This window comes from Callospermophilus lateralis, chromosome 3 (genome assembly GCF_048772815.1).
Source record: "Callospermophilus lateralis isolate mCalLat2 chromosome 3, mCalLat2.hap1, whole genome shotgun sequence".
Lineage (NCBI taxonomy): Eukaryota > Metazoa > Chordata > Mammalia > Rodentia > Sciuridae > Callospermophilus > Callospermophilus lateralis.
The window spans coordinates 186619574-186644838 of record NC_135307.1 but is presented as its reverse complement, the minus strand read 5'-3'; the positions used below and the strand labels follow the sequence as shown (position 1 = coordinate 186644838).

The 25265-nt window shown below is 58.0% G+C and overlaps 1 protein-coding gene across 1 annotated transcript in view; it reads right to left on the bottom strand.

The window, feature by feature from the left end:
* The window catches only part of Bmp7 (bone morphogenetic protein 7), a 69624-nt gene extending 44955 nt beyond the window's left edge, over positions 1–24669 (bottom strand). Inside the window, exon 1 of the mRNA XM_076849148.1 lies at positions 24061–24669. Within this exon, the coding sequence (XP_076705263.1) occupies positions 24061–24478 (418 nt within the window). The 5' untranslated portion in view covers positions 24479–24669. The remainder of the gene's footprint in view (positions 1–24060) is intronic.
* Positions 24670–25265: the final 596 nt, after the last annotated feature.

Below are 25265 nucleotides of genomic sequence, written 5' to 3'. Positions count from 1 at the left end.
CCCAGGGGAGAACTCCTCCACCTACACATGGTGGCTGTAGCCCACATGAAGATGTCCTCTGTGGACAGATGACCCCTGTGCACAGATGACCCTTTTGGGCAGACAACTCCTACCTGCAGATGATCCCTACATGTCAATAACCCCTCCATACTAACAATCTCTTGCATGCAGAAAATCCCAACATACAAATGTCCCCTTCCCTACATGCAAATGACCCCACAAACAAATGGCCTTTCCTTGCAGACAACCCTCACATGCAGATGGCTTTATCTCAAGCCAGGATGTCTCCCCTGACTCTGCACATGCATCCAATTACCTTATTACCTTCTTTATATCTCCAGTCGTAGGCCCCAAAAAGCAATTCCAAATTAATTCCCAAAGCTCTCATGAATTAACTCAAACTGGTTCTCTTCTAACATTTGCTCAGCTGAATGGACCCTCATCCACCCCTGTGCTCAAGTCAGAATCCCCAGAGTACCTCGGTACCTGCCCTCCACGTCCACACCAGGTCCTATCAATTAGCTCTTCAATCATTCATTTCTCTGCAGCTCCACCAACTCAAGTCTCAGGGACTCTCTCAGGAGATGGGGAAGGGCTACTGTGGGAACATGCCCTTATCTAATCCTGTTTAGAGGTGTGCACAGGGCTCTGGAGCATGGGGACACTGCAGGCGCCCTGCTGCAGACAGCTCTCATGAAGTCCCTTTCTGCTCCTACCACAGCAGAGGAGGGCTGGCAGAGTCTCTCATTGAGCACCCTCAGATTTTAGCAGGGGCTGCCCTGCAATCATACACAGGAGCCCAGTGGGGTGTTTGCCTGGAATGCAGGGGGTCCCCAGCAAACCGCATCCTCTGAGCTGCAGGATGGACCCTGCCACCACGCCATCAGAATGCAAACACAGTGACCCACCAGAGCCGAGCATGGGGGTGGGCGCCCTCCAGTTAACAACTAAGGATGCTGAAGAACCAAGGTGCAAACAGCATGTCTCCTGAGTTCCCCTCTTGATGGGCCCCACACTGCGCAGGCTCAGCCACAGGCTCAGTCTGAGGGACCCAGTGAGGCTCCAGAAGGCCACAGGCAAAGGGGTGCTGAGTTCTGCAGCCCACACTCTTCACACTCCGGAGCCCAGTGGCCCGAGCTGTCAGCTGCACCACTGTCTTGCCAGCGCCTTTGGCCGCTGGTTAAGCTCTGTGAGCCTCCTCTTCCTCCAAGAGCCACGGAGTTGGCACTTGGGACAGTGCCTGGCAGATGGCAGCAATGCGTGCTTGCCACCGTGACAGGGCTGCTAAAAGGAGAGCCGGGTCGGTGAGTGCCAGTGCAGGAGAGGCAGGGTGCACGTGGGCACCCTGTGGTTCAGCTGCGATGAGTTTACTTGCAAAAGAAAACAAGAATTGCAATAGACCAAACAGAAAGGCCACGTTTGAGTAAGCATGACATAAGCACAGGTACAGTCATTAAAGTCACACCCAACGACAAAGACAGACAGAATCACAAACCTGGGGTTGTTGCAGCAGCTAAGTATAACTTTATTTTTTCTTTTGGTACCGGGGATTGAACCCAGGAGCATCACTGAGCTATTTCCTGGGCCCTTTCTTATTTTATTTTGAGACATGGTCTCATCGAGTTGCCTCGAACTGATGATCCTCCTACCTTAGTCCCTAGAGGAGCTGGTATTACAGGTGTGTGCCACAGCGCCCCAGCTTATGCAAAACACGTTTAATGTGTATGGTACTGTTCAGACAGGTCAGCTACTGAGGTTTTAAAGATTTTCTTTTTTAATTAAAGGAACTCACAGATAAAGTAGGCAACTAAATTTCTTGTAAATACTTGTGGGCGCTTTGGGACAGCTTCCTAGGTGAATTGCCTTCATTAATTATTTGAAGACAAGGAGAGGAATGAACCATGGGTGTCCCTTCTGTTCTTTCTGAAACTGTCACTGTGAGCTCACACGCACACAAAATGAACCGTGAGTGAGTGATTCCAAGTACAAACCAAATTCCAAATTTCATCTTCCCAATTTGCGGCTACACTTGACGCCATTTCAACTCTGGTGCAAAGTGAATTCACTGCCAGCACCAAGGTCGCCCCAGGCCTGCTGTACCTGCAGACTAAAGCACGCGGAAGCTTGCAGGTGAAATAATAGTGGAAAAAAAAAAAAAAAAAAAACCGTGGCTGATGCTGTCTTAAGTTCCAGAATTGATTTCCCAGGATTTGGGGTTTAAACAAGTAGCCAGAGTTGATATCTGTCCAAGCTCATGGAGAAAAGCCTCCTCTGGAGCCCTGGAGCCCTGGAGCCAGGGCCGCCTTTGAGTCCCGGGGCCAGAGAGCTCACAGGCACTAACAAAGGACTTTCATCTTCCCAGGATTAAAGGGGCCCAAATCCCCGAGACCAGAGGATAAGTCCAAAGAAAGTGGATTCCGGAAAACACCATCCTGACAGCAACTGCCCCGTGCCCGTCCCCGAAGTCAGGTCCAGCACCCTTCCTTTCCAAAAGCTGAGCACGCCCTGAACTGGCCCTGGGGGGGAGTTCTGTGCTAGAAGGCGTCAGTAAAGGGCTAGAGGCAGGAAGGAACAGAAGCCTCCGAACTGGGTGACTCTCTCACCACCCTCTGACATGTCAGGAAGATCTGGGTCCCAGATGGAAGTCACACCTGTCCCCAGTGTCACCAAGAAGCATTTGAGACCTCCCTGCCACCTGCATTTTCAGAAAATGCTCAGGTGAACCCTGCAGCAGGTTAGAGACCTCCACACAAGGGGGTCACGATAGCCCACGCAGAGCAGCCTGCAGTGTAGACCGGCAAAGGGCTGCCTATGCTGAGAGGGAACCCAGGTGTGAAGCATTCAGAACCTCTTTACAGAACTGGACCCAACACCCTAGAAATCAGGAGTGGGAACCCTGATATATACAGACTTACACGTACACAACAATACACAGGTGCACACGGATGCAACAAATTCTTACAAATGTCAGAAAATAGCAGTATTTCCCCTCCTTCCCAGTGGATCCCCTTGAACTGGGGCACAGCCAGGTGAAAGGCAGGGCAGCGGGCACACAGCTGTGTGATGCCACAGGTAGGTGGTACACCTCTATCGTGGAGAGTCCCCAGTCACCTTCCCAGTCAAGCCATGGGGTCGTGAGGCCACCATCTTGTCCCATGATGCCCTTCTCCTGAGGAACAGGATGGGAACTCAACCAAACATGGCATTTCTTTTATTTTTTATTGAAATCTGGCTCATTTTCTCTGCTTGAACTTCAAGGATGTGGCCCAGCTCACGGGGGAGCCGCTCCCCTCCACCAGGCAGAGAAGGCTGGGGTGTGAGCGAGAAGCTTCAGAACAGGTGGGCGAGCTTGGAACTGAGGACAAAGCCTGCCAGGTTGGGTCCCCGGGTCTGGTGGTCCCCGACCCCTGAAGCTTGGGCTTCCGTTTTCCCAACCCGGGAGCTCTGCCAAGCTGCTTCAAGTGAGGGCCCCTGCAGATGCACCCCCTGAGCCAGAACAGTGCACATCCAGAAGCAGTGGGCAGCAGGTACGTGGTCGCATGGTCAGCTCCACTGGCCTTCTTTAGACGGGGATGATTTCCAAATATGTCACCTTGAGCGTTCTCTTAGGAACAGGGACAATGAACAGAGTCCTCTTTGCAGAGTTCCCATCTAGTCCTGTATTTGATTAATGATGTGCATTCAGTAATGAGACAGACAGCAGGAGCTCCCCAGCCCCAGACAGGGCCCGGCGCACTCACCACCAGCACCTGGGACGCAGTCGCACGGCTCCCTCCCAGCACCGGCCCCTCCTCTCCAAGGGAACCACCATCCTCCCCCTGCACACAGGGGCCGGTGGGAGACGAGAGCCACAACACCTAGGGACTCGGCCTGGGGGGACAGGACCAGGCAGGGCATATGACCCAACAGTGGCCGGTTCAGATCAAGGGAACAGGGACGCTGCTTACTAGACCTCGTCACTGGCTGCTCAGAGACCCTGGAAAGTAGCTGTCTGGGGACAGCCATGCAGAAAAGATACCAGAAGAGCAGAGCCAGCTGCCCACGAGGGACGCTTGTGCTAACGAAGGGCACTGTCAGCCACGCAGGGCTGTCCTCCCTTGTTCTGAACCCCTCCCCGGGCACCGCAAGAGACAAAGCAAGCTAGTCACCCGCCAGCGCCTTCCCGAACTTTACGGGTTCCCTAAGAAAACTGGTTGACCTTTCAGACCACGAGGTCCTCTCCCTGCCCCCAAGAGGCCACTAGGCTGTGAGACAGGAAGAAATCTTCCATGGGTCCATGGGTCGGGGACACCTGGAAAACCACAAGACCCTGTTAAGGTCCCGTGCTGCTCACTCATGAGCTCAGACTCCTTCAGCTCCAGGTCGGGGACAGACTCCTTCAGTGAGGAGATGGCAGAACCCGCTGAAGTCCACACTAGAACCACAGCAGAACTGAGGGTCCCACGGCCCAGAACCTGCCCAGTCCTGACTCAGAAGCCGCCAACGCAAGTGCCTTCCCTTCCGATAGGGACACAACTCAAGACTCAGCTGGAAGGTTCTGGCACACACCAGAACTCACCGGAACTGACTTAACTTACCAACCTGCTGTTGAGAGGCAACTCATGGCCTTGCCGCTTCCGGGGTATGAAACTGGACCAGGGCTGTTCATTCATTTGAGATTCACGTGGCAAGATTAAGGAGCCTGAGACAGCCCCGCAGGCGGGCCGTGGGAGCTCGCAGGGCCAATGCTCCAACAGGACACGCATCGTGTTCCCAGGAGCGTGAGTCAGGCCTCCCTGGGGACCTGAGCACTTGGCCACACAGTTTGGAGGAGGAGGACGCTTCCCGGGGCCCAGGGAACAAGCAGGGCACTGCAGCCTGAACTGACACACAGCATCAGGCAAGCACCAGGTCTCCTGTGCCCTGTGCCCTGTGGGCAAGCCTCCCGGCCTCTCCTGTGCGGGAGGAGAGCCTCTGTAGGGGCAAGGAGAGTCGCTGCCAGCACCTGCTTTCACAGAAGCTCCATCTCTAGGTCACAGCGTCCATCTCCTCAGACACCACATGGAGGGAGAAGCCTCTGCAGGGACCAGGTCCCCTGGCTGCAACTGCTCCTGCCTGTGCCTGCACCATCCTCAAGTTGACAGTATGAAGGCTTCGTGGCATCACCTGTGTCCCCTTCTCCCAAGCCAGGAACAGGGCCCTGCCTGGAGCAGCACACAAGCCACCCCCTCCACCACCGAACTGCCCGCTGCTCTGGAACCTTCCACCAAACGCGCCAGTCATCACCCAGACCCCAGGGTGCACTGCAGCTCCCCATGCCGGACTGGGAGGGGCTGCTGCCTTCAAGACACAGGACCATGTCCAGGGGTGTGGCCAGGGAGACCACAGGTCAGGCATCCCTCACGGCCTTCCTGTCCTGGACCTTGCAGCTGGCACAGGTGTTGGGCAGGGCTGGGGTCAAGGAGCAACTGTACCCAGGACTGAACACTTCGGCGTCCACATGTGTGTGGCTCTGCTCAAACAACGACGTCACTGTGAACCCCGAGCACCCAAGGCCTGATGATCTCCCGAGCTGGGCCCAGCTGTTTGTCTGGAACTGAGAGACCAAGGGCCGCAGACGCACCTGCAGCCCCCAGGGCAACCGAGGCAGCCGCCCTGACCTGACCTGCGGCATCCCACTCAGAGCCAGGAACCCGTCCCCAGGTTACCTGGGTCCTAGGCCTCACAGCAGCTAACGGAAAACAAGGGGGACACAGGAAAGCGGGTGGAGATCCTCAGCAGAGCCAGGGGTCCATGGCCAGGTGCTCTGGCTACCACCCTACTCCCCACACCCAGGGGCACCAAGCAACATCTGGGGACAGTTTTGCTGTCACAGCTGGCGTGGGTGGACTGGCATCGAGTGGCCAAGGTCAGGGAGGCTGCTGTGTGTCCTACCATGCACAGGACAGCTCCCAACAGAGGACGCCCCACAACAGAGGATGCCCCTGTGGTCATAGGCCCCTGGGAGGCTGAGGCAGGAGCATCGCCTGAGCCCAGGAGTTCAAGGCCACCTGGAGGACAGCGAGACCCGCCCCAGATGTCAACAGGGCTGAGCTGAGAACCCCCAAGCTAACCAGACAGACCTCCAGGACGGGAAAGTTGGCGAGACGCCTCCAGGTGTCACCTGGCTGGGTGTGACCAGGCGCACGGCCGGGGTTTCCCTGAGTGAAGGAATGGAGTTGGTCACTCTGAAAGCCCTCTTCCTTCTGGTGGGCTGTGCCACACGGTGGCCAGCATCTTCCAATTGTGGCCTACCTACAGTAGGGCCTGAGGCCTTTGCAGGTCTGAGACCCTGGGTCTGCGCTGTCCAGTCTCCCAGCACAAAACACAGGTGGCCACTGAGCATGGAGAGGTGGCCGTGAGGCTGGGGACCCAAGAGTGTCCCTTCACTTCACTGTGATCAGTTCAAACCCAGAGAGCTGCATGTGGCGGGCTTCACGCCAGACAGCCCGGAGAGTGGGACCCTCATGGCAGACAGTTCTATATACAGCACTGGCCACAGGGCCGCACTGGACCGAGGTCTCTATGAGCTACTGCAAACAGGGGTCCCAGGGGTCCCACTGCAGGAGCAAGACAGGTGACGCGGGGTTTCTTTAAAAGAGAATCCCAGGGTGGCGAGGCTGGGAAGAAGGGAGGGTTTCAACCCAGAGCTGCCGTGTCAGGCCCGGCTGGCCCTAGTGGCGGTGGCCCGTGGCTCCTTCTTCTGTAAAACAGGACGGTCCTGCTGTAGTCACAGGGTCCCTGGGAGGGGACGTGTACTGCCGAGTCCAGGCAGGGGAGCGTCATGCAGGTCCCTAGGCAGACACGCCACACTCGGGGAACCCCAGGCCCCGCACAGCCCTGCCCCACCCCACGCTGCCCTCCTCGGCCTGTCCTCCCTTCCCAGGACCTGCCCACCTAGGACCTGCGCTGAGGCTGCCTATCGCCTGGCTGAGGACTGCTCCGTCTCCGTCCTCTCTGCTGATTTCAACTGAGGGGAGGAGAAGGCCAGAGAGCAAGTCCTGGCCCTACCACCCCTGGCCAGGTGGGCATTTACCCATCTGTGACAAGAGTGACCGCCACTCTGCACTGCAGGACTGAAACAGACCCGGGGTTCTCCGGCTCTGGTGTGGTCCAGGGTCCCCGGGAGCCTGGGAACACAGTGACCTCTGGGCCCCACGGGCAGCCCTTCCACCCCAGCAGGCCTGAGGTGGGCCGAGAACACGCGTTTCCAGCCCACCCCCAGGCCACGGTGCCGGCCTCGGCCCACTTTGAAAGCGCGTCCTGGAGTCTCTGACACACTGACAGCCCTGAGACGTGAGCTGTCGTCTCTGGCTGTGAGCACCAGTCCACCACCACGCCACACCACGTGCCTGGCCTGGCAGCTTCCCGAGCAACCCGGGGGAGAGTCTTAAAGGTCCCCCCAGGACCCTGGGAGAAGAACTTCACCCCCCCGACCCCACTCAACTGAGGACGCCGCAGGGTCGCGCACGGGCCCTCGGGCCTGGCGGTGTGGACCGAAGGCTCTGCCAACCCCCCACAAGGACTCAGAACAAGTTAACCCACCCCTAGGAGGCTCAACGTCCCTGTGAAATGGGGACATACTGAGGCCCCTGGTGAGGGGTTGATGTGACAGTCACAGAGCAGCTGGTGGGGCAGAGCTGTGTCCCTCCCGCCCTCCCTTCCCACCCCACGGCAGGAGGGGCCGGCACAGACCCTCCCCACAGGCAGCCAGACGCCCGGGTCAGCTGGGCAGGCACAGCTGGTTTAAGGTACTTTAGAAGCAAATCAAATCAAATGAGAATTTATAATCCTTCCTGAGGTCTGGGTCCCATCAACCTGGGCTCATTAGGCCCAGGGCACGCAGGTGCAGCAGATGAGACGGTCCTGCTGCCTTCCACGGGCCCCCACCTCCCCTTCAAAATAAGAGTCTCCTGCAATGCCAAGCCTGCCCCAGAACGTGGCCAGAGTTGTCAGCATCACCTCTGGGAAGGGGCTGGCGCAGGGTTGACATGGCGGGGCCACTGTGGGGGACGCGGAAGTCTCCCAGGACCCCACGTGTTCCTAGTCTGCACCACTAAAACCCCCCTGCGAAACAGCACTGCCGACCCCGAGCCTGTCTCTGGTGTGAGCTCCAGCCAGCAAACAGCTTCTAAGTCACACTTCGTGTCCGGCACAGATGTGACCAGAACAGCTGCACGCAGACCCCAGGCAGCCCTAGGACTCGTGCTCCAAGGACTCGTTTCAAACAGGATTCTTGGACAACTAAAATCTGATTCAGGTTCACCAACAGGCAGGAAATCTGTGCCGTGAGAACAGGGCAGTGGTAACTGTGGGTGCGGGTCCCATGGCCCTGAGACACGCTGTGCGTCTCCATCTGGGCACCCACTGGTCACGTGCTCACTCCTCAAAAAGCACCAGCGTTCTTGATCTCACACCGTGCTGTCCACACATCCATCTCCACAAACAGCTGCATCAGCAGTAAGTGCCTGGGCTCCGTCCACCTGGGTCTGCTGGGCACGAGTGTCACCCCACTGTGCATAAGAGGTGCCATCAACGGACAACAGGTCTTTGGAAGGAGACACCAACACCTCAACCAGTGTTAAGACGTCCGGCTTCAGAAGCGTTAAAGCCAAGGACGGAGTATCAGGCGGAACCCACAGGACCACAGGAGCCTGACGGGGTCCTCCCGCCCGCGGGGTGCTCCCCTTAGCTGCTCCAACCCCGATCTTTGAACCAGGAACACGGGTGTCGGAACGAAGCTCAGATACTGGACTTCCAGATCCAAATGAATGGACTGGCCGCGCTCCCTGGGCCAGCCACTCACCTCTGTGCTCTGTTTTACAGTCTGTAACACAGGGACGATAATAGCACCCCCCACCTCTGAAACAGAGGTCATAAAAGTTAAAAAAAAAAAAATAGATAAATAACAGCAGGGGGTGGGTGGGCGCTTGGCACAGTCAACCCTCAACAAATTTCAGCGACTAGGATTATTATTATAATGAGTAACTCCACTATAATTAGATAGCAGACACGCCTACGCCCCCAGCTCGGCCACGGGGGGCCGGAGGCTGGCTCACAGCAGCGCTGTGATGTGTCCCAGGTACCTTACAGCAGCTGATTCATGAGCGAACATGTGACTCAAGCCGCCTCCCATCCAAAAAAAACCTGAGTTGAACGCAGCAGCGCAACCCACCACCCCCAGGATCTCGGGTTCTGACTTTTTCGCTCTCTCCCTTTCTGGGCTCCACCGTGGGTTGGCTCCAAGCATCACACCCCAGAGAGCTCCCTTCGAGGCAAGAAAGGCGGGAAGGACAGCGAGTCCTGCTTGCTCAGCCATCTCCCTCATCAGGAAGCAAATGTTTTTCAGCACCACCTCCTGGCCCCTCTGCCACCAGCAGATTTCCTCTTGTGACCTCAGGTTGCTGCGAGTGGCCCCCTCCCACCCACAGACCAGGTATGGAGGAATGGGTGAGGCAGAGTCAGGAGGGAAGCTGTCCAGCAACCAGTCGGGAGGCGTGGAGAGGGCGATCCCCACATCCTCCAGCGCCTTCCAGCTACGCGGGTCCTTCCTTAAGGCTCGGGACGCAGCCTTCCCCACCCCACACCACCAAGGCCCTCGGGATCGACCTCTATGTCTGCAGCCAGAGAATTCTGGAAAACGTACTTTTGTTCACACCAAGTGTACACTGCAGAGAATCAGCTCCTGGAAACCCCGTCGCATCGGTGTCCCCGGGGAGCAGCAGAAGCGCCCGGGTGCCTGGACTGGACCCTGCCTGCTGGGAGAAGCTCCCCGGGCTCCGAGTGCAAAGCCTCCACCAGGGTGGACCTCTCTCCCCACCAGCCCACCCCTGGCTAGCAGGCACTGGAGGTGCCTCGGCCTGCCCGGGGGCCTCCATCTGCTCGTCCTCTGCTCAGAGGAAGCAGGAGCACCTGAGCCACCAGCAGGACTCAGGCCAAGCGCTGCCCCAGCCTCGGCCTCCTCCAGGGACAATGCTGCCAACCTGAGGATCTTCAGCCAACCACTGCCGTTGGCTTGAGCACCGGGCAGGGTCACATAAAGCTACGGTGTGCCTGGAGAGTGAGACCTCTCTGTGGGCCGCAGTCAAGGCCAGCGGCAACCCACTTCTGCATGTTCACTGTGGGACTCTATTCATCAGAGGCTGGAAATCGGCTAGGGCCTCCATTTGTCTGTGCATATGGTGGAGCCAAATCATGCACACACTTCCTAAATCCACCAACCTACAACACAGCACACACCCCAGAGGGAGAGAAAAAACTTAAATGGTTTAAATGCAGCCACCCAAGCAGCACGTCCAGTCCAGCCTGTGTACCTCACCTCCCACTGCGTAGGCTCCAGGGCATTCCTACAGCTTCCCCTCCTCCCCTGTGGCAAGAGCTATCCTCATGAACCTGTTCAGCCCAAGAGACAAGGGAAACCAGGCCAAGAAGGAGAGCTCTTTGGACCCTTCTCCTCCTGCTGCCTTGAATGTAAGATTGGATGAGGATGCAATGCCTGGGGCTGTGGCAGCTATCTTATATCCAAGGGTTGGCTGGTCGGAGGACCTGGGCTTGGGGGAAGCTTATGGCTTCCTGGATGGAATCACTGAGCTCTACCCTAAACTTGCACTCACTCCCCTGAAGACCTGCTGTTTGGGGGACAATGGTGTGCTTGTGTGCTGAAGCCACCCAGGTATGTGACCCGCAGTGAAGAGGCCCTCAATGAGCCACTGCTCCTCTGCACGGAAGCTGACATGGGCATCTTGAGATGTCTCCAGAGGGTGACCGTCAGCGGCCATCACTGTGGTGGATCCCTAAGAACCACCTGGAGGAGGAAGGCTTTGTTTGGGACGTGGCTTCGGAGGTTTCATCCGTGGCCATTGCTCCGATGCTGAGGTGAGGCAGAACGTCACGGGGAAGGCGGGCGGAGAGCAGTCCCCAGGGAAGGCCCCAGCGACCACGCCCTCCAGCAAGGTCCTACCCCCTCCCGTGTCCACCACCTCCAGTGGTCCCCTCAGCCTTGACCCCTCCAGGGACTGACCCACTGACCAGCCCAGAGTCCTCATGACCCCGTCACCCCCCCACGTCCCTGGCCCTGAACCCCGCTGCCCTGAGAACCAAGCCTTCAACTCGAGAACCTTGGGGACACTCCAGGCCCAAACCGTGACAGGGCAGCTCCAGGTGTGGGGAGAAGGGCTTTGGTGCCACGTGGCCCTGAGCTTGGAGACAAGCGCAGGAAGGACCTTCCATGCAGGGACCCAGGGCACCAGAGGGTCAATTTCACTCTGCCCACTCGATCCTGCCCCCACTGTCAGCCTGGACCCTGGGGAGGGGCGGCGCAGCGCTGTGTCAATGCCCTGGCCCTCGCCCAGGTCCACGGCGGGAACTGAGAAATGACATCACGCAGGCTTCCAACAAGAGGCTTCTCAGGGAAACGCAGAGCCTCAGGGACGAGGCCACACTGACCTCCCAGGACTCAAAGGGCGGAGAAACCACCAGGTCACCGCCACTTCCCAGGCGGGCCTGGAAGGCACCAAGGCGCAGGCCCCTGGTCCCGGGAGCAGCCAACCCCAAGCGTCCACTACAGTGGGGCCAAGCCCCTTCCCCCCACAATCTCATGGAGCCCATCTGCCTGAGCCCCGAGCCCCCTGGCAACTGAGGGGCACTGAGGCCCAGGCACGCCGACCCCCTCAGCCACACACCAGTGACCTGGACTCCTGGACAGACAGGCCTGCCGTCCCCAAGGCTGGGAAAGCGACTGGTCATCCTGATCCCGTTTCCTCACACTCAAAATAAACAGGGCATCACGGCATCCGAGTGGCTGGTGTGGGTGGCCCCCACTGAGGACAGAGAGAGGGTGAGGTCCAGGTCAGGGAGTGGAGGGGACCTGGACATGCCACCCCCAAGTCAGAGGACAATAACCCGAGAGATGATCCCGGGCGATATTCCAGGGGAACCCCACTCGTGGGGTGTTTAAAGAGCCTGAATGTGACAGGCCCTGGGGTAGTGGGGACACCTAGAACAGGTCTGGTGGCTCCTGGGGATCTAGGTCCATTGCTGAGGAACAGATCTGAGTCCACAGGAGCTGGCCCCAGCACAGTGGGCCTCTGGCCCTCCACCAGCTCCCCACCTGCCTCAGGACCTGTCCATTCCCCTTCCAGCCAGTGTCACAGCTGGGGGGGCCACCACAGACCCACATCCCCAGAGACAGGCGGCGCCCAAGACTCCTATCATGTACGCAGCCTGTGACGTCCCCTCCACGGCTGCCGGGGAGCTAGGTAGGCAGCTGCCAGGGAGCTAGGTAGGCACCAGCGTGCGGCGTAATGACGGCAGGCAGCCAGGGCTGATGCCACAGGTCCCACGAGGCCTGTGGCCCCAGGGAATGGGGGTCTGCACCACATCCAGGCCAGGCGCCACGTCCCCCCCCAGGGGAGAAACCAGGACTCCAGCTCAATGACTTGCCCCAGGTCACGGGGTTGACCCGAAGCAGAGGCAGGATTCTAACCAGGTGGTCAGACCCCAGCGCCTCAGTCCTGATGCCTACCTGAGCCCCTGTTCCTGGCCACGCACAGGGAAGGGCCTGGACCAAGCAGAGGTGGGCACCGCGGGGGCGCCCATGGCCCACGGGGGACTCCTGGGCCCTCTCCAGGAAGGCGAGCCCAGGGGGCCAGCCCACAAAGGACCAAAGGGCAGATGAAGCTCACCACCACGGGTAGGGGACAGGGATCCTCAGGGGCCCACACTGACCCCTCCAGGCCCTGGGCGTCAACAGCCCCACAAATCCACTCTGCCCTGCGGCTGCGGAGAGAGGAGCCCCAGAGAGCAGCTCGCAGCCCACGGGGACACCTGCACCTAGTGCCCCGTGTGTGGACTTCCTGTCCTCTCCCTGTGCAGTGTCCACCTCCTTTTGACAGTTTATCACAAACTGCACTGGGCTCGCCGGCTACTAAACCAGGCAGCGGCTACGGTGGCCCACAGCCATGAACCACCGCCAGCAGGTCCCCTGCCTTGAGCAGCTTCCGCCTGAAGGAGCCGCAGCCCAGAGGGGAGGTGGGAAAGACCCCCTCTGCGCCCCTGCCCAGCCCCCCAGGACCCTGACCCCAGGGAGCACGATGAGGGACAGCTGCCCAGCTTCCCTCGGGGAAGGTTGAGGGGAGCTAGAGGGGCCACCCCGTGTGTCCATGATGGTCTTTCAGCACGGTCGGGCGAAAGGTGCAGGAAACCCCTGGGATCCCAGGAGCAGAGGACAACCCGGGCCTCCCTCGGTCTCAGGGTGTTCCGGGCAGGGCAGGGCTGCGTCCGCCCAGGGCTGCTGTGTCCAGTGTGCTCCATCCCTCTGCAGGTGCCACTCTTCCCGCTCAGCACAGGCAAAGCCTCCCCAGAGGACCCCAGCGGAGAAAGGCGCCCCCCAGCTCTGGTTCTCAGTGGGGCCACTGTTCCCGGGGGTGACTGTCCCCAGGGCATATCTGCAGTGTCTGGAGGTGCATTTGGTGGTCAGACTTGGGGCAGAGATGCGGCTGGCACCCAGGGCAGAGGCCAGGGATGCCATGAGCACCCCACGGTGCAAGGACACCCCACCCCACCCCCACAACAGCTGGCTAAAATGTCCCCAGTGACTTACCTGACAAGGCAGGCCGCTTCCAAGTCCCCAGGTCCCGGCCCCCTCCCACCTCCTCCCTGCCCCCTCCCCACCGAATGTGAGGACGATTAGGAGCCGGGTCCAGGGGGCACAGGCAAGTAGCTCCGTTTATGGTTTCCTCCGAGAGGAAACGACAGGCCAGCGCCTCGGTCCCATAAACGTTTACTAGCCCTGGAAGGTCCTGAGGCCCCGCTGCCATTTCTTAAGGGCTTCTCTTTTGAGGTCAAGTCAGTCAGAAACTGGAACTTGAGAAGGGGATGATGGTGGGGGGCTTCACAAAGCTCAGGGCCAGGAGGGAGACGGAGACCGCCAGGCTCTCCCCAACCGTGAACAAAAGGCTGCTTCCCGTCGGGGGTCTCACCAACAGAGAGGGAGTTTTAAAGGCCCCAGGGCCCCGCGTGTGGGGTTCCCTGGCTCTCGCCGAGACCCGTCATGTTAATGGGGCTGAAGATGGACTCACTGTGGGCCTGTGGGGTCCAGTGCCCATGTCCGCTGCAGGACTGGCCCTCGTTCTCCCACCCCCCGGCTTTGGAAACGGCACGCCACAGAACCTCAGGACACTCAGGCAGAGGGGTTTTCCTGTCTGCTGGGGCCTGGAACAGCTTCATCATGAAGGAGAATGCAGAGGGAGACCTCGCGGAGACCCAGGTGCCATGACCGAGGTTGCTCCCTCCTCGTTTCCAGACGAGCTCTCTGTCTTGGGAAAGCTTCAGATTTACAAGGAAGTGGCAAAGAGAGCACAGGGTGGTCCCACATGCGGACCTTTCCCCAAGAGGCACGTCTTCCGTAAACAGGGCGTTTGTCAAAACTAAGCAATCGGCACCGGCGTCACATCAGCCAAATCACAGGCTCTTTTCAGTTGGCACCAGTCTTTCCGCTGATGTCCCTGTTCGGTTCCAAGATCCGGCCCAGGATACCACACCGCACTTCCTTTTCTTATTATTAAAAGAAAGAAAACTTGACAGGCGCAGACGGAGTCGGTCTAGGACCTCTCCCCACCTGTCCCTTGTCCGCCTCTCCAGAGGCTGCTGTCATCCTGAAGAAAGAGGGTCCTTCTACCCAGGCCTCCTGGCAGGCCCACCAGAAGCAGGCAGTGGCCTATGGTGCCCTGGGTGCGTGTTCAGGTGATGGATGTCACATTTGCTTTCTCTCGACCTCCTGTTTTGAGTCTACCTAGATAAATAAAGAGGAAGCCCCTGCATTGGGAGCACTCTATGGCATTGCTCCCCAGACCTGTACCGGTTTCCCCTCCAGCCCCCGCTTAGGGACAGCCGACCCATGGCCACTGTGTGAATACCAGCCACAAGCGGCAGGTGTTCCGGGGCGCAGGGGAGGCCCTTCCTGTGTCTCTCCCACGCAGCATCTTGAGGCTCGGCTATTAAGTGCCCCCCGACAGCTGCCTCTGGAATTTCCCCACGGAGGGGTGAGAGGTGCACAGAGGGGCCCACACGTGGGCGGGCAGGGCCTCTGCCCTGACATCTATTTCCAAGCCATAAAGACAGAGGGGAGAGGTGTCGTCACAGCAGGATGGGTGACCAGAAGGAGAGGAGAGGCCTGCTCATCTCCACCTCACTCACCAGAACAGACCAGAGGCCAAGGTCATGGGCGGGGCTTCGTTCCCAGGGTCTCCTCCACTCCCCTCCCTGTTTGCAGAGCCCCACCCGTCCAGCGGGCCAGAGTGAAGGCTCTGCCTTCAGCAAGAGCTGGACTCACGTGCACACTGCCCGCCACACCCAACTGGGCTGCTGCAGACCCCACCTCCCGAGGACGGGAGTGACCCTGCTCACCCTCCGCCCTAGCACCACCCCCTACTGCAGTGGCTTAGGACATGACGGGGTCCAGTGCCCATGTGCGCGGCTGCATCCACCCACACAAGACCTTGTGTGGGCTGGGAAGAGCCTCGAAGGCCCAGGCAGCCTAAGGGGGTCTCCAACGCAGGCGAAGGTGCGTGGAGGAAGAAACCACCCAGTCCTTCTGGAGGAAGCGCCTGGGTCTCCAGGACCACACAGGGATCCTGCCTCCAAGCAGAGCGCCTGGCCCAGGCTGAAGCCCCCCCCCGGCTGAGTGACAGGGCCTAAAAGGGCTAGGCATTCCCGAGCAGGAACGGAGAGAAGCTTTCCTCTGGAACCACGTGAGTACCTGTGAGATGGAAGCTTCCAGAAACACTGGTCTCCAAAAGGGGTATGAGTCCTTGGGGGAAGGCAAGAGGGCTCCATTGGACGCAGGAAAAAATTATAATTGTTAAATAAATACGAATAATGATAGACATCAGGGGAATCTACCAGCCCAGTGTCAACACACTGCCAAGCCGAAGGCTAGACCGGGGAACAGGGACCTTGTCTGTGTAACGCAGGGAACAGCACGGCTCCCCTTTCCACTGCACCCCCCACACCTGCGCCTGTACCTGCCTGCGCCCAGTGACCAGTCCAGTGACCGCCACCCTTCCCCCACCCTTCCCAGCCCAGACCACAGTCTCTGGCCACCTGGCGTGTCATTCCCACCTCTTCCCTCTGGAGTCAAACCAGTGACACCCTCAGGACCCAAGCTTGCCTTGCGTTGCCCTGTGCCAGCGATGTGCCAAGGCAGGGGCACTCTGGGTGGAGCCGTAACTTGAGCCATGGAAACCCACTTCTGTGACCTCCAGACACTGAGGCTGTGGGCATCTTGTCACCGCTTCAGCGATGCTGACTAGAAAAGCTCAAAAATCCTCCAAACTGGGGGCCAGGCCTTGAGCTTGGCGGTCCATCCCCAACTGCTAAACATGGAGGGGAAAGGAAGCCAAGGGCACCCCATCCCGCTGCGAATTTTAGGAACCACAAAGGAAATTAAACTAATACTGTTTGTTCATTAAAACGGAGTCTGTTACAACGACACTCGCCTCTCGCCGCGATCAGAAGAATCCGTAGGGCTCCTCTTCAGGACCCCTGCCTCATCGTCCGTCGGCACCGGAGCTTTATGAAGTACAAAGGACGGCAATACCGTGTGGGACCCAGTTACTCAGGGTGCACTCTCAAAGGCTCACTAGTGGGATGCAGAATCAGACACAGAGGACGCTGCCCAGGATGTCCTCGTCCCATGGACGCACAGAGAGCCGACGGCGGGAGCCTCCTCCGCCAGCCTGAGCAGGGAGCCAGGATGTCTGCGACCACAGGCCAACACACAGCCACAGAGCCCACCAGACCCCTCAGGGGCCGTGTGCGAGGTCACGGGTGCTGAGCGCTGGGACCCTTAGGTGCAGTGCCGGGCGAGGCTCTCAGAGCTTCTGTTTTGCTTTGTATTTTTGCCAAATGACACGAAAGTCAGAAAGAGCTGGGATTACAAGACAGCGCAGGCCTCGGTCCCAGGCCTCAAAACAGGCGAGTCCTCGTGCCGGAAACCGGTGCAAGTTCTCATCCAGAGCCAAACTGAATTAAGGCAGACAACACAAGACTGACCCTGGAAAGCTACTGGGGAGATACAGACGTGACCCCTGCAGCCTGGACTCGTGAAGTCAGATTTCCCAGACAGGAGCACGGAGGGTCCCAGGCAGCCGGAGAGAGCAGGCCCCGCAGGGCTCAGGCCCCGGAGCCACACAGGGCCTCGTCCTTGTGCCCCAGCCCTGCTGCAGAAGCGGTGGGCTGCGGGCACCTGCTCGGGTGGGAAGTAGAAGTGCGGTCGTTCCCCGAAGGGAACGGCTGCGGCACTCGGACCCGCGTCCAGAAAGGGGCAGGAAGAAATTCTCAGTAATGGGATTTTTCAAAAGTAAACCTTTTCGTTTTGGAAACACTTCCTATTTACAGGTGCAATGATAATGCAGAGCCCGCATGCCAACTTCCCCAGTTTCAGTCCTCAAGCCCTGAAAACTGGAAACGCCCATCAATGCTAAAATGGAGAGAGCCGGCATTACACTCTGTTCATCTTCAAAAGAGTTTAGTGTCCATCTGAATTTCATCGCTCTCTGAAAGAGGAGGGAAGCGCAGTTTGGACACAACTGAAGGGCTACTTTCTTGACATCTTTAAAATAACCTGAGTAGCTTAACCTCAGTATTTCAAGAGTAAGTAATTCAAGACTGAAAAATATGGACCCACATATCAAAGCCAAGCTTGATCTGGCCACCCCAATAAGAGCTACCACTGATAGTGCCCTACTCTGGGCACGGGTGATACAATTTGCGCTTCTTCAGTATCTGCTGAGGAGGAGATTACGAACCAGCTTTTATAAAGGGAGGAGACAAACTCAGAGATGTTAAGTAACTTGCCCAAGGTCACACAGCTAATAGGCAACCAGTGGAAACAGACACGAGGGTTTAAACTGTCTACAGAGAATCACTGTGGATGCCATTCCATTCTCCCTGCCAAACCACACCCACGGCTGTCACCAAGAACTTCCGTTACACGGCAGTGAAACCCCCCAACCCCCCACTCCATATATCACCCAGAATTAGCTGCAAAGTGTCAGGAAACTTGGCCAGGCAGCCCCAAGCATCGGCGAGGACTGGAAGCCTTCACTGTGAAGCCCTTTATAGAAAGCCGCGGTTGGCAGCCCCCGCGGCTGCATGGGAACAAATTAACATTGGCATTCCAAACACAGGAAAGGAAGGAAATTGGAAACACAGTCTATACTTGGCCAGGCCTTTGAAATACTGTACCATGCTACCGACATCAATTAATGAAAAGCAGGGCTGTGCTGAGAGGCTCTGGTTTGGAAATGCATTAACACACGTTAAACATGTTTGTACAGGAACCGGATTATAAGCACCCTGGCTCCAAAACAATAAAGCAATTACCCTAAAACTGGTGCTCTCCCCAGTCGCCATTAATTCAATCCACTCCACGCGGATCAGCGCAGGCTTTGCGCCGCTCCCCACAACGCCTCCCGACACGAATGTTGAAAGGACAGTGTGGCACACACTACCCTGGGCTTGACGTCAGGAAGTGTCAGACTCCGGGCACGCCTAACACCCCCATCATAAACACTCCCCCGGGGTGGGGGTGCGGGGCGGCTCTGGGGCTCACTGGCAGTGCCCTCTCACTTGGGGTTCGAGCGATTTTTTCGTGGAGAAGGTTAACGACGAAATGTCTGTTCCCCATTAAGAAATACCGAGTTGCATTTTTGTCAAATAGTATTTGTCAAATGCCATTTGCTGCAAAACCCGGAATTCCATCCCAGCTGAGCACAGAGCTCTCAGCAACTGGCTCCCATAACAGCCGCGGCTGTACACGGGATCATTTGCAGTGAGCAAGCCCTCCTGCCTGGATAAACGGTTGCAGGGATTGGGAAGGAAAACTCTGTGATAAATAGAGCACTCTGCCCCGGGCTGCCCAGCACGCAGGACCCGCAGGCTGGCAGCACAGACTCACAGCCAACGCAGAGCAAGCGCCCACTTCTCAGTTTGCAAAACTGCTAGGGAAAAGGATCTTAGATGGGTGAGGGGGGTCCAGTATTTGACCTGCCAGGGAAAGAATCTGCCAGTCTCTGGCAAGCCCAGCCTCCCCACGACCGGCCTCTGAAGACATACCCACCTGCGTCCTGGCATCTGGGACCCAAGCCCCAGATGTCACCCGCGTCTCCTCCCTGCTCCGTCATCCCGATGACGTCAGCCCTCAAGTCCACACCGATCTGGGATCCATCAGGCTGGAGCCGTTGGGGTGTGTAAAGCTAAATGTGTTATCATTTTCGCCACAAATTAACAGTTTCTATGTAAATATTGGTATTTCCTCACCCCACGGAGGCAAGGGAGGCGCAATGGCACCAGCGCATTTGATTTAAACTAATTAAAAGCAGAGGGTCGTGCAACTCAATATATTGATTTTACCAGTGGGGCTTAAATCTTTCATAATAAGTGTACACAGCTGCAGCACTCCCCGCCACAGCTCCAAGGCTAATCCTCACATTCCCGCTGACAATAACATGACAGGTCCCACACATCCCTGCCTGTGCCCTCACCCAGCGACACTGCCACAGTGCATTAAGACGAAGCTTTGCAGCAGCAACGCCAAGAAACCAGCCTGTCGACAGCCCCCAGCTAACTCCCAAGACTGAACTCAAGAAATGACCGCGGCCAGCAGTTTGGTGCAAAGGGCTCCCCATCCCCAGCGTGCAATGCCTGGGCAGGCTGGGGAAGGGCGGAGGAGGGCAGCATTAGGACACTCTGATGCTCACCACGGGCCAAATATGACCTTACCGAGGGGGGAGGGCGAGATATTAAAGCGATACGCGTGATCAATCAACTTAGACGGGACTCTCCCTGGAATGAAATCATCACTTGAGTTCAGCGGACATGTGATATTCGCTCACATCGCAGGCATGCCGGTGGTCAGGGGATCGTCCACCAGCTGTGTTTATCTGGGCGAAGGCTTGATGTGTCTGCAGCACCAAGGTGAGGCCTGAATCTCAGCTCTCACCAGCTGCATCTCAGAAGAGCTTTCCTCTCTGTGGATGCAAAGAATCATCCCCCTTCGCTGCCCCGGAACCAGCTCTTATCTGGGCCTTTGGGTGGGACAAGAGCATTGACCACCTGGAGTTAAAAACCCAAACCAGCCATCCAAGCTGGCATCCAGGGCTCAGGCGGACCTTGCCTTGATTGCAGGAGGCAAATACATAGAAGATCCAAAAAGTTCAAATCTGGGTCACATATATCCTTGGGAAAAGGGGACGGCAGGGGGGGGGAATCTTTGATTTATATAAGCAGGAAAATGAGGTTTAAAAGAAGTGATTTTGAAAGGGTTACTAAAAACACAGCTGTTGGTACACTCCTGTAGCAAGAAGGAGAGGAAGAAAGAAGAGGAAAGCCTGTGTGACATCTATATTAACCTTTGGCTGCTTACCAGGGAGGGCCGCGCAGGGCTGGAATGCGGAGCAGCCCCTTCCAAATTCTAACACAAGCCAGGTTACAGCTGCAGATGCCTGCGGCCATGCGCGCGGAGCACTCCCTGAAGGACGTTTCTAAACTGTAACAGAATCTTTCTCTAATACTCTACAGTGGTAGGGCCTGTTCCGAAGGGGCAAAAGGAGAGCTCGTAATGCCAAACACTTGTCAACAAAAAGGATAGCCAGATGGTATAAAGCAAAACTCAGAACTACACGCCCTTCCCCTCCTCTCAGGCTGCATTAACAAAAGCCACTTTTATACGCTGACTCCAATAATGATAGGTTTCCAACTTTCTCCTTTTTTTTTTTTTTCAATTTAGCTTCGAAGATTAAACAAATTTCATTCCTTCATAACCTGACCCAGAGATAAACACGAGTCGCACACCCCATGCCAGCCGGCGTCCCCAGAAGATTCCAAACAGAGCTGCCGGGTTTCTCCATAGAAAGAGTGGGGAGGACTCAGGGTTCCAGAGGCAGTCCGCAGGGTTGCCATCGCCTGGGGACTCTTTAAGAGAGGGTAGCCTGTTTTGAATTCCAAAATTAAGTCTACACAGAGGAGTCAGGGGCTTGTTAATCCAAACCAGTTTACAAATCTTGCCATTGAACTTAAGGGGGCCAGGCTGGGAGGAGGTGAACCCCCTCCTGTAGCTCAGCTGGAGTGCCACAGGGCTTGCTCACACCCTGATCTTTGTCATGGGTGCAGCCCAAAGTTCCCACTCCCAGCACCTGGTTTTGTCGTAAATCTCCCCTCTAGTTTAGATCCCGCTCAGCCTGGCAAAAAGCTCGGATTCCAAGAACGACTTATAGGAACAAAAACCAGTTTGGCTGCAGACAGAGGAAGAATAAAGGCACCAGGTCTGCAAAAGCCTTCAGAATCCAGGCAGGGGTCCCCAGGCAGGCAGCCTGGCCAGGCAACAGAGGTATGCCGGAGGGGGAGGGGCAGCAGAGTAAGTCAGCCGCCCCCCAAGACCCTCATGGTGGGCCCAAGAAATCCTCCCCATGGTAACAAGCCGGGGCTGGACACAAACATGTGGAACTTTCTCACTCTTAGGGACAACGTGAGAATAAACTTGGCCTTAGAAAACGTTGCATGTTGCAGGTCAACAGGATTGGCAGTCCCAGGAAAGACATGCCCTTCCTCAGCAAACCCAGTAGACTCATCCCACCCCCACCCCACTCCCAATTGTCACCCCCAAATCCCTCTTATGGAGAAATTTCAAGTCATGCACAACAGAAAGAACAGGCAGTTAGTTAAATCCTGGGCAGAAATTAAAGGCCACCCTTAGGGGCACCTACCGGAAGCCTCTTGCCAAACGGCAGCCCAGGTCTTCCCCTAACTAATTACCTCGAGTTTAGGGACAGAGTGGAAAAGAAAATAAGGTCAGTGTGTGCTGTTAAAAGCCACTCTGCCATCTAATTTGGAGTGATGTTCCAGAAAGCTAGACCTGAGAAAGTCAGGACCGTCCCACAAAGCCCAAAGCCAGCCCGACTGATTAAGAGGCTCAGACAAGCTGGTCTTTGTCCTTTCAAGATGAAAGAAATGGATTCAAAGGTGGTGTACAGCCAGAGGAGGAAAACCACCCAGCTATGGCCTGCCCAAGCAAGTCCCAGCTTGCTCCCAAAGCCTTGGGGGGAGCAACAGGCCCTGCCCCAAAGTTCCCAGGAGTACCCAGTTAGCAGCCTGGTCCTTCTCTGGGATGCAGAGCCCAGGTCCCACCACACTGCAGGTCCAGAAGCACCAGGGCACTATTTGAGCTGGGTTTGCAGAGCCTGCTACAGAAGCCAGGGATTACAAATACTTTTTTAATGACCCTAGCCAGGCTCTGAATGCATCCACTGGGACCTGCTGTGTTCAAGGAGAGTCACAGGACTTAAGCAGAACAAGAGATGCCATAAATACACGCCTGCCCCCCCCCCACCTCCCCCAGGAAAGGACTCTTCTCAACCCTGGCCTCCGGAGAACTACAGAACTCTGACATTCATTATTGTATTGATATGCATGGATTTAGCATTCTCCTTTCCTTTTGGCTATTGCTAATAAATATACAGGTTAAAATCTCACAAAGACAACAGCACAGACAATGAAAAATCAGACCCAAGCTCCCACCACCCTAAGTCCCGCCCCCCAGCCCAGTAAAATCTCTCTCCAGTTCACCCTGTCCTCTTCCAGTGGAGCAGGGGTGATGTAGGAGAGCAAGTGTCACCTCACTAGCCCGCACCTTGCGCTTTCCCATACATTTTGGAAGATGGCTGTAAACCAGGTCATAGGGGGCTGCCTCATTCTTACCTGGTTGCTTTAGTGTCAACCTTCAGTTACTCTGGCAACTCATCCTCCCCCACCCCTTGCTTGCTGAACCTCATTTCACTATTTGATTTTGACTATTATTAAGGACAGACAATGGGCTCCCGGGAACCCCAGGGACCTTATCTGGAATGGAAGCCTGCAGGCGGACCCGCGCTTCCCGGAGCGCCCCCTCCACGCCCCAGGTGCCCAGCGTGGGGCTCCAAGCAACATTATTTCCAAGTTGACACAGCGCCCGTGGGCGTGTTTGTCTTCTTGACTTAGTTCGGGGTTTTCGAAGCAAGTTACACAAGTAGAATGAAAGAGGCTCAGGAAACAGCACTATCCGGGCGCGTTATCTCGGAAACCAAATATTTGATCGTCAGTCCTACAGCGCGCTGCCGGGGGTTAGTTTGAGCGAGTCCGGTGAACATGCAGCAAAGAGGGAGGGGGAGCCACCCGGGCGCGCTGCAGCCCCAGCCTCACGTCCCGGGGTCCTTGAGGGTGGGGTCGGGAACCAGGCCCCCCAGCCACCCCTGCGGCGGCTGCTCGGAGATCCCGCGCCACTCCAGGGCTAAAACCCGTGGTTTGCACGCCACACGTGATAAACGCTGAAAATGGATTCTGCCCGCCCGGGACCTATCATTAAATATTTAAAATAGCTCGCAATGGCAACGTTTCTTCCCCAGCTCCAGCCAAGAGAGCTGAGGTGGGCGCCCGGCGGCTGGGCGAGGGGCCGGAGGCGCTCGGGGCGCGCAGCAGGCTAAGGCGGACGCACCGCGAGGGAGCAGGTAGGGCTTGCCCTGCGGGGAGGGCAGTGCGACGCCCGCGATGCCCCGGCCAGGCAGGCCTCCGAGGGGTCGAGGAGGGGCCGGAAGGCAGCTTCGCCGAAAAGGGCCCTTTAAATCCAGGTAGCGCGGGCCGCGCGGGCCCGGGACAGCTCACATGACCCAGCCCGGCTCTTTGAACTGAGCCGCGGCGGGGCGGGCGGGCGCCTCCTGCCCAGGAGATGGGCCGACGGCATAATGCCGAGGAGACTTCGGACCGATCCCTTCCTCCTAGTAACCCCCACATACCAAGTTGAGCCCGGCCCTCACTACCTGGGGTAGGGTAGGGGGGCGCTCAGCTAGGAGTCCACTGGGGCCCGGGGTGGGAGACCCTCGGTCAGGCACTGCGGTTTTGCAAACGGCCAGGAATGGAAAGATGGGCGGGCTGGAAGTAAGAAGAGGTCCCCTCCCTGTCCCAAAGCGTCCCTGACACAGATGCACACCCCTCCCTCCTGCCCTCACTCACCGAGGTTGACGAAGCTCATGACCATGTCGGCGTCGGTGAGGAAGTGGCTATCTTGCAGGCTGGCCAGAGGGGGGCCTTGGGTACTGAAGACGGCCTTGTACGGGTAGGAGAAGCCTTGGCCGTCGGGCCCGCCGCCCTCCTCCACCGCCATGGCATTGTACAGGTCCAGCATGAACATGGGCGCAGAGTTGTGCTTGCCCTGGAGGTGGGGGCGCGGGCGATGGGGCAAGCCCAAGATGGAGAGGATCTCACGCTGCATCTCCCGTCGCTCCTGGCTGCGGAGGCGCCGGTGGATGAAGCTTGAGTGCACCTCGTTGTCCAGGCTGAAGTCGGCCAGGGCGGAGCGCAGCAAGAACAGAGGCGCCCAGAGCGCCACTAAGCTGTGTGGCGCCGCAGCGCGCAGCGAGCGCACGTGCATCGCGCCGATTCTACGGGCGATCCGGGCTCGCGGCACCCCGGCCCGCGCCGCCCCAGGTGGCAGAGCGGGTAGGCGGCGGTCCGCGCCGCTCGGTCACTTGCTGCAGACGGGCTCCGCTGCGCCCGCGCCAGACATGGCCACTCCCCGGCCGGCTGAGCTCTGCCCGGACCCCCGCCCCTTGCTCGGCGCTGGTCCGGGGCCCCTCGCCCCGCACTTGCCGGGACGCACCGCAGGGCTTAGAAACCAGCTCCAGCGAGCGAGCGAGAGAGCGAGGAGGCGGGCGCGGGTGGGAGGAGCAGCCAGCAAACCTAAGAGTCCGGAGAGCGAGTGCCGGGGAGGCAGAGAGGCGGCGGCGATCGAGCGCTCCTTCCTCCGGCTCCTCTCCCGCCCTCGCCCTCGGGCGCCGGCGACCCACCCTCTTCCGACCTCTGGCGCGGAGAGCAGGAGCCCGGAGTCGCCCCTCCAGCCCTGCACGCGCTGGATCGCACGAGAGGCCGCGTCGGGAGCCCCGGAGTGGTACGCGCTGGGGCCTGGAAGGAGGAGGAGGTGGAGGAGGACGGGCTTCCAGGGCCCCTCCCGCGCCGGCGGCCTCCCACCTGCCCTCGGCCCCGCCCTCCCCCAGTTGTGCCCAATGGGTTCATTCATTCCTTACAGTGCGCTGGATAAATATTTACCAAGCGCCCACCGGGTGCCCAGTACCGGAACGATAGCCGTGGGGATGCGGAGGGAGGAATCCGTGTCGGCCCTGCCCTCCTGGGACTCGCAGCTGGGACAAGGAAGGAGGTCT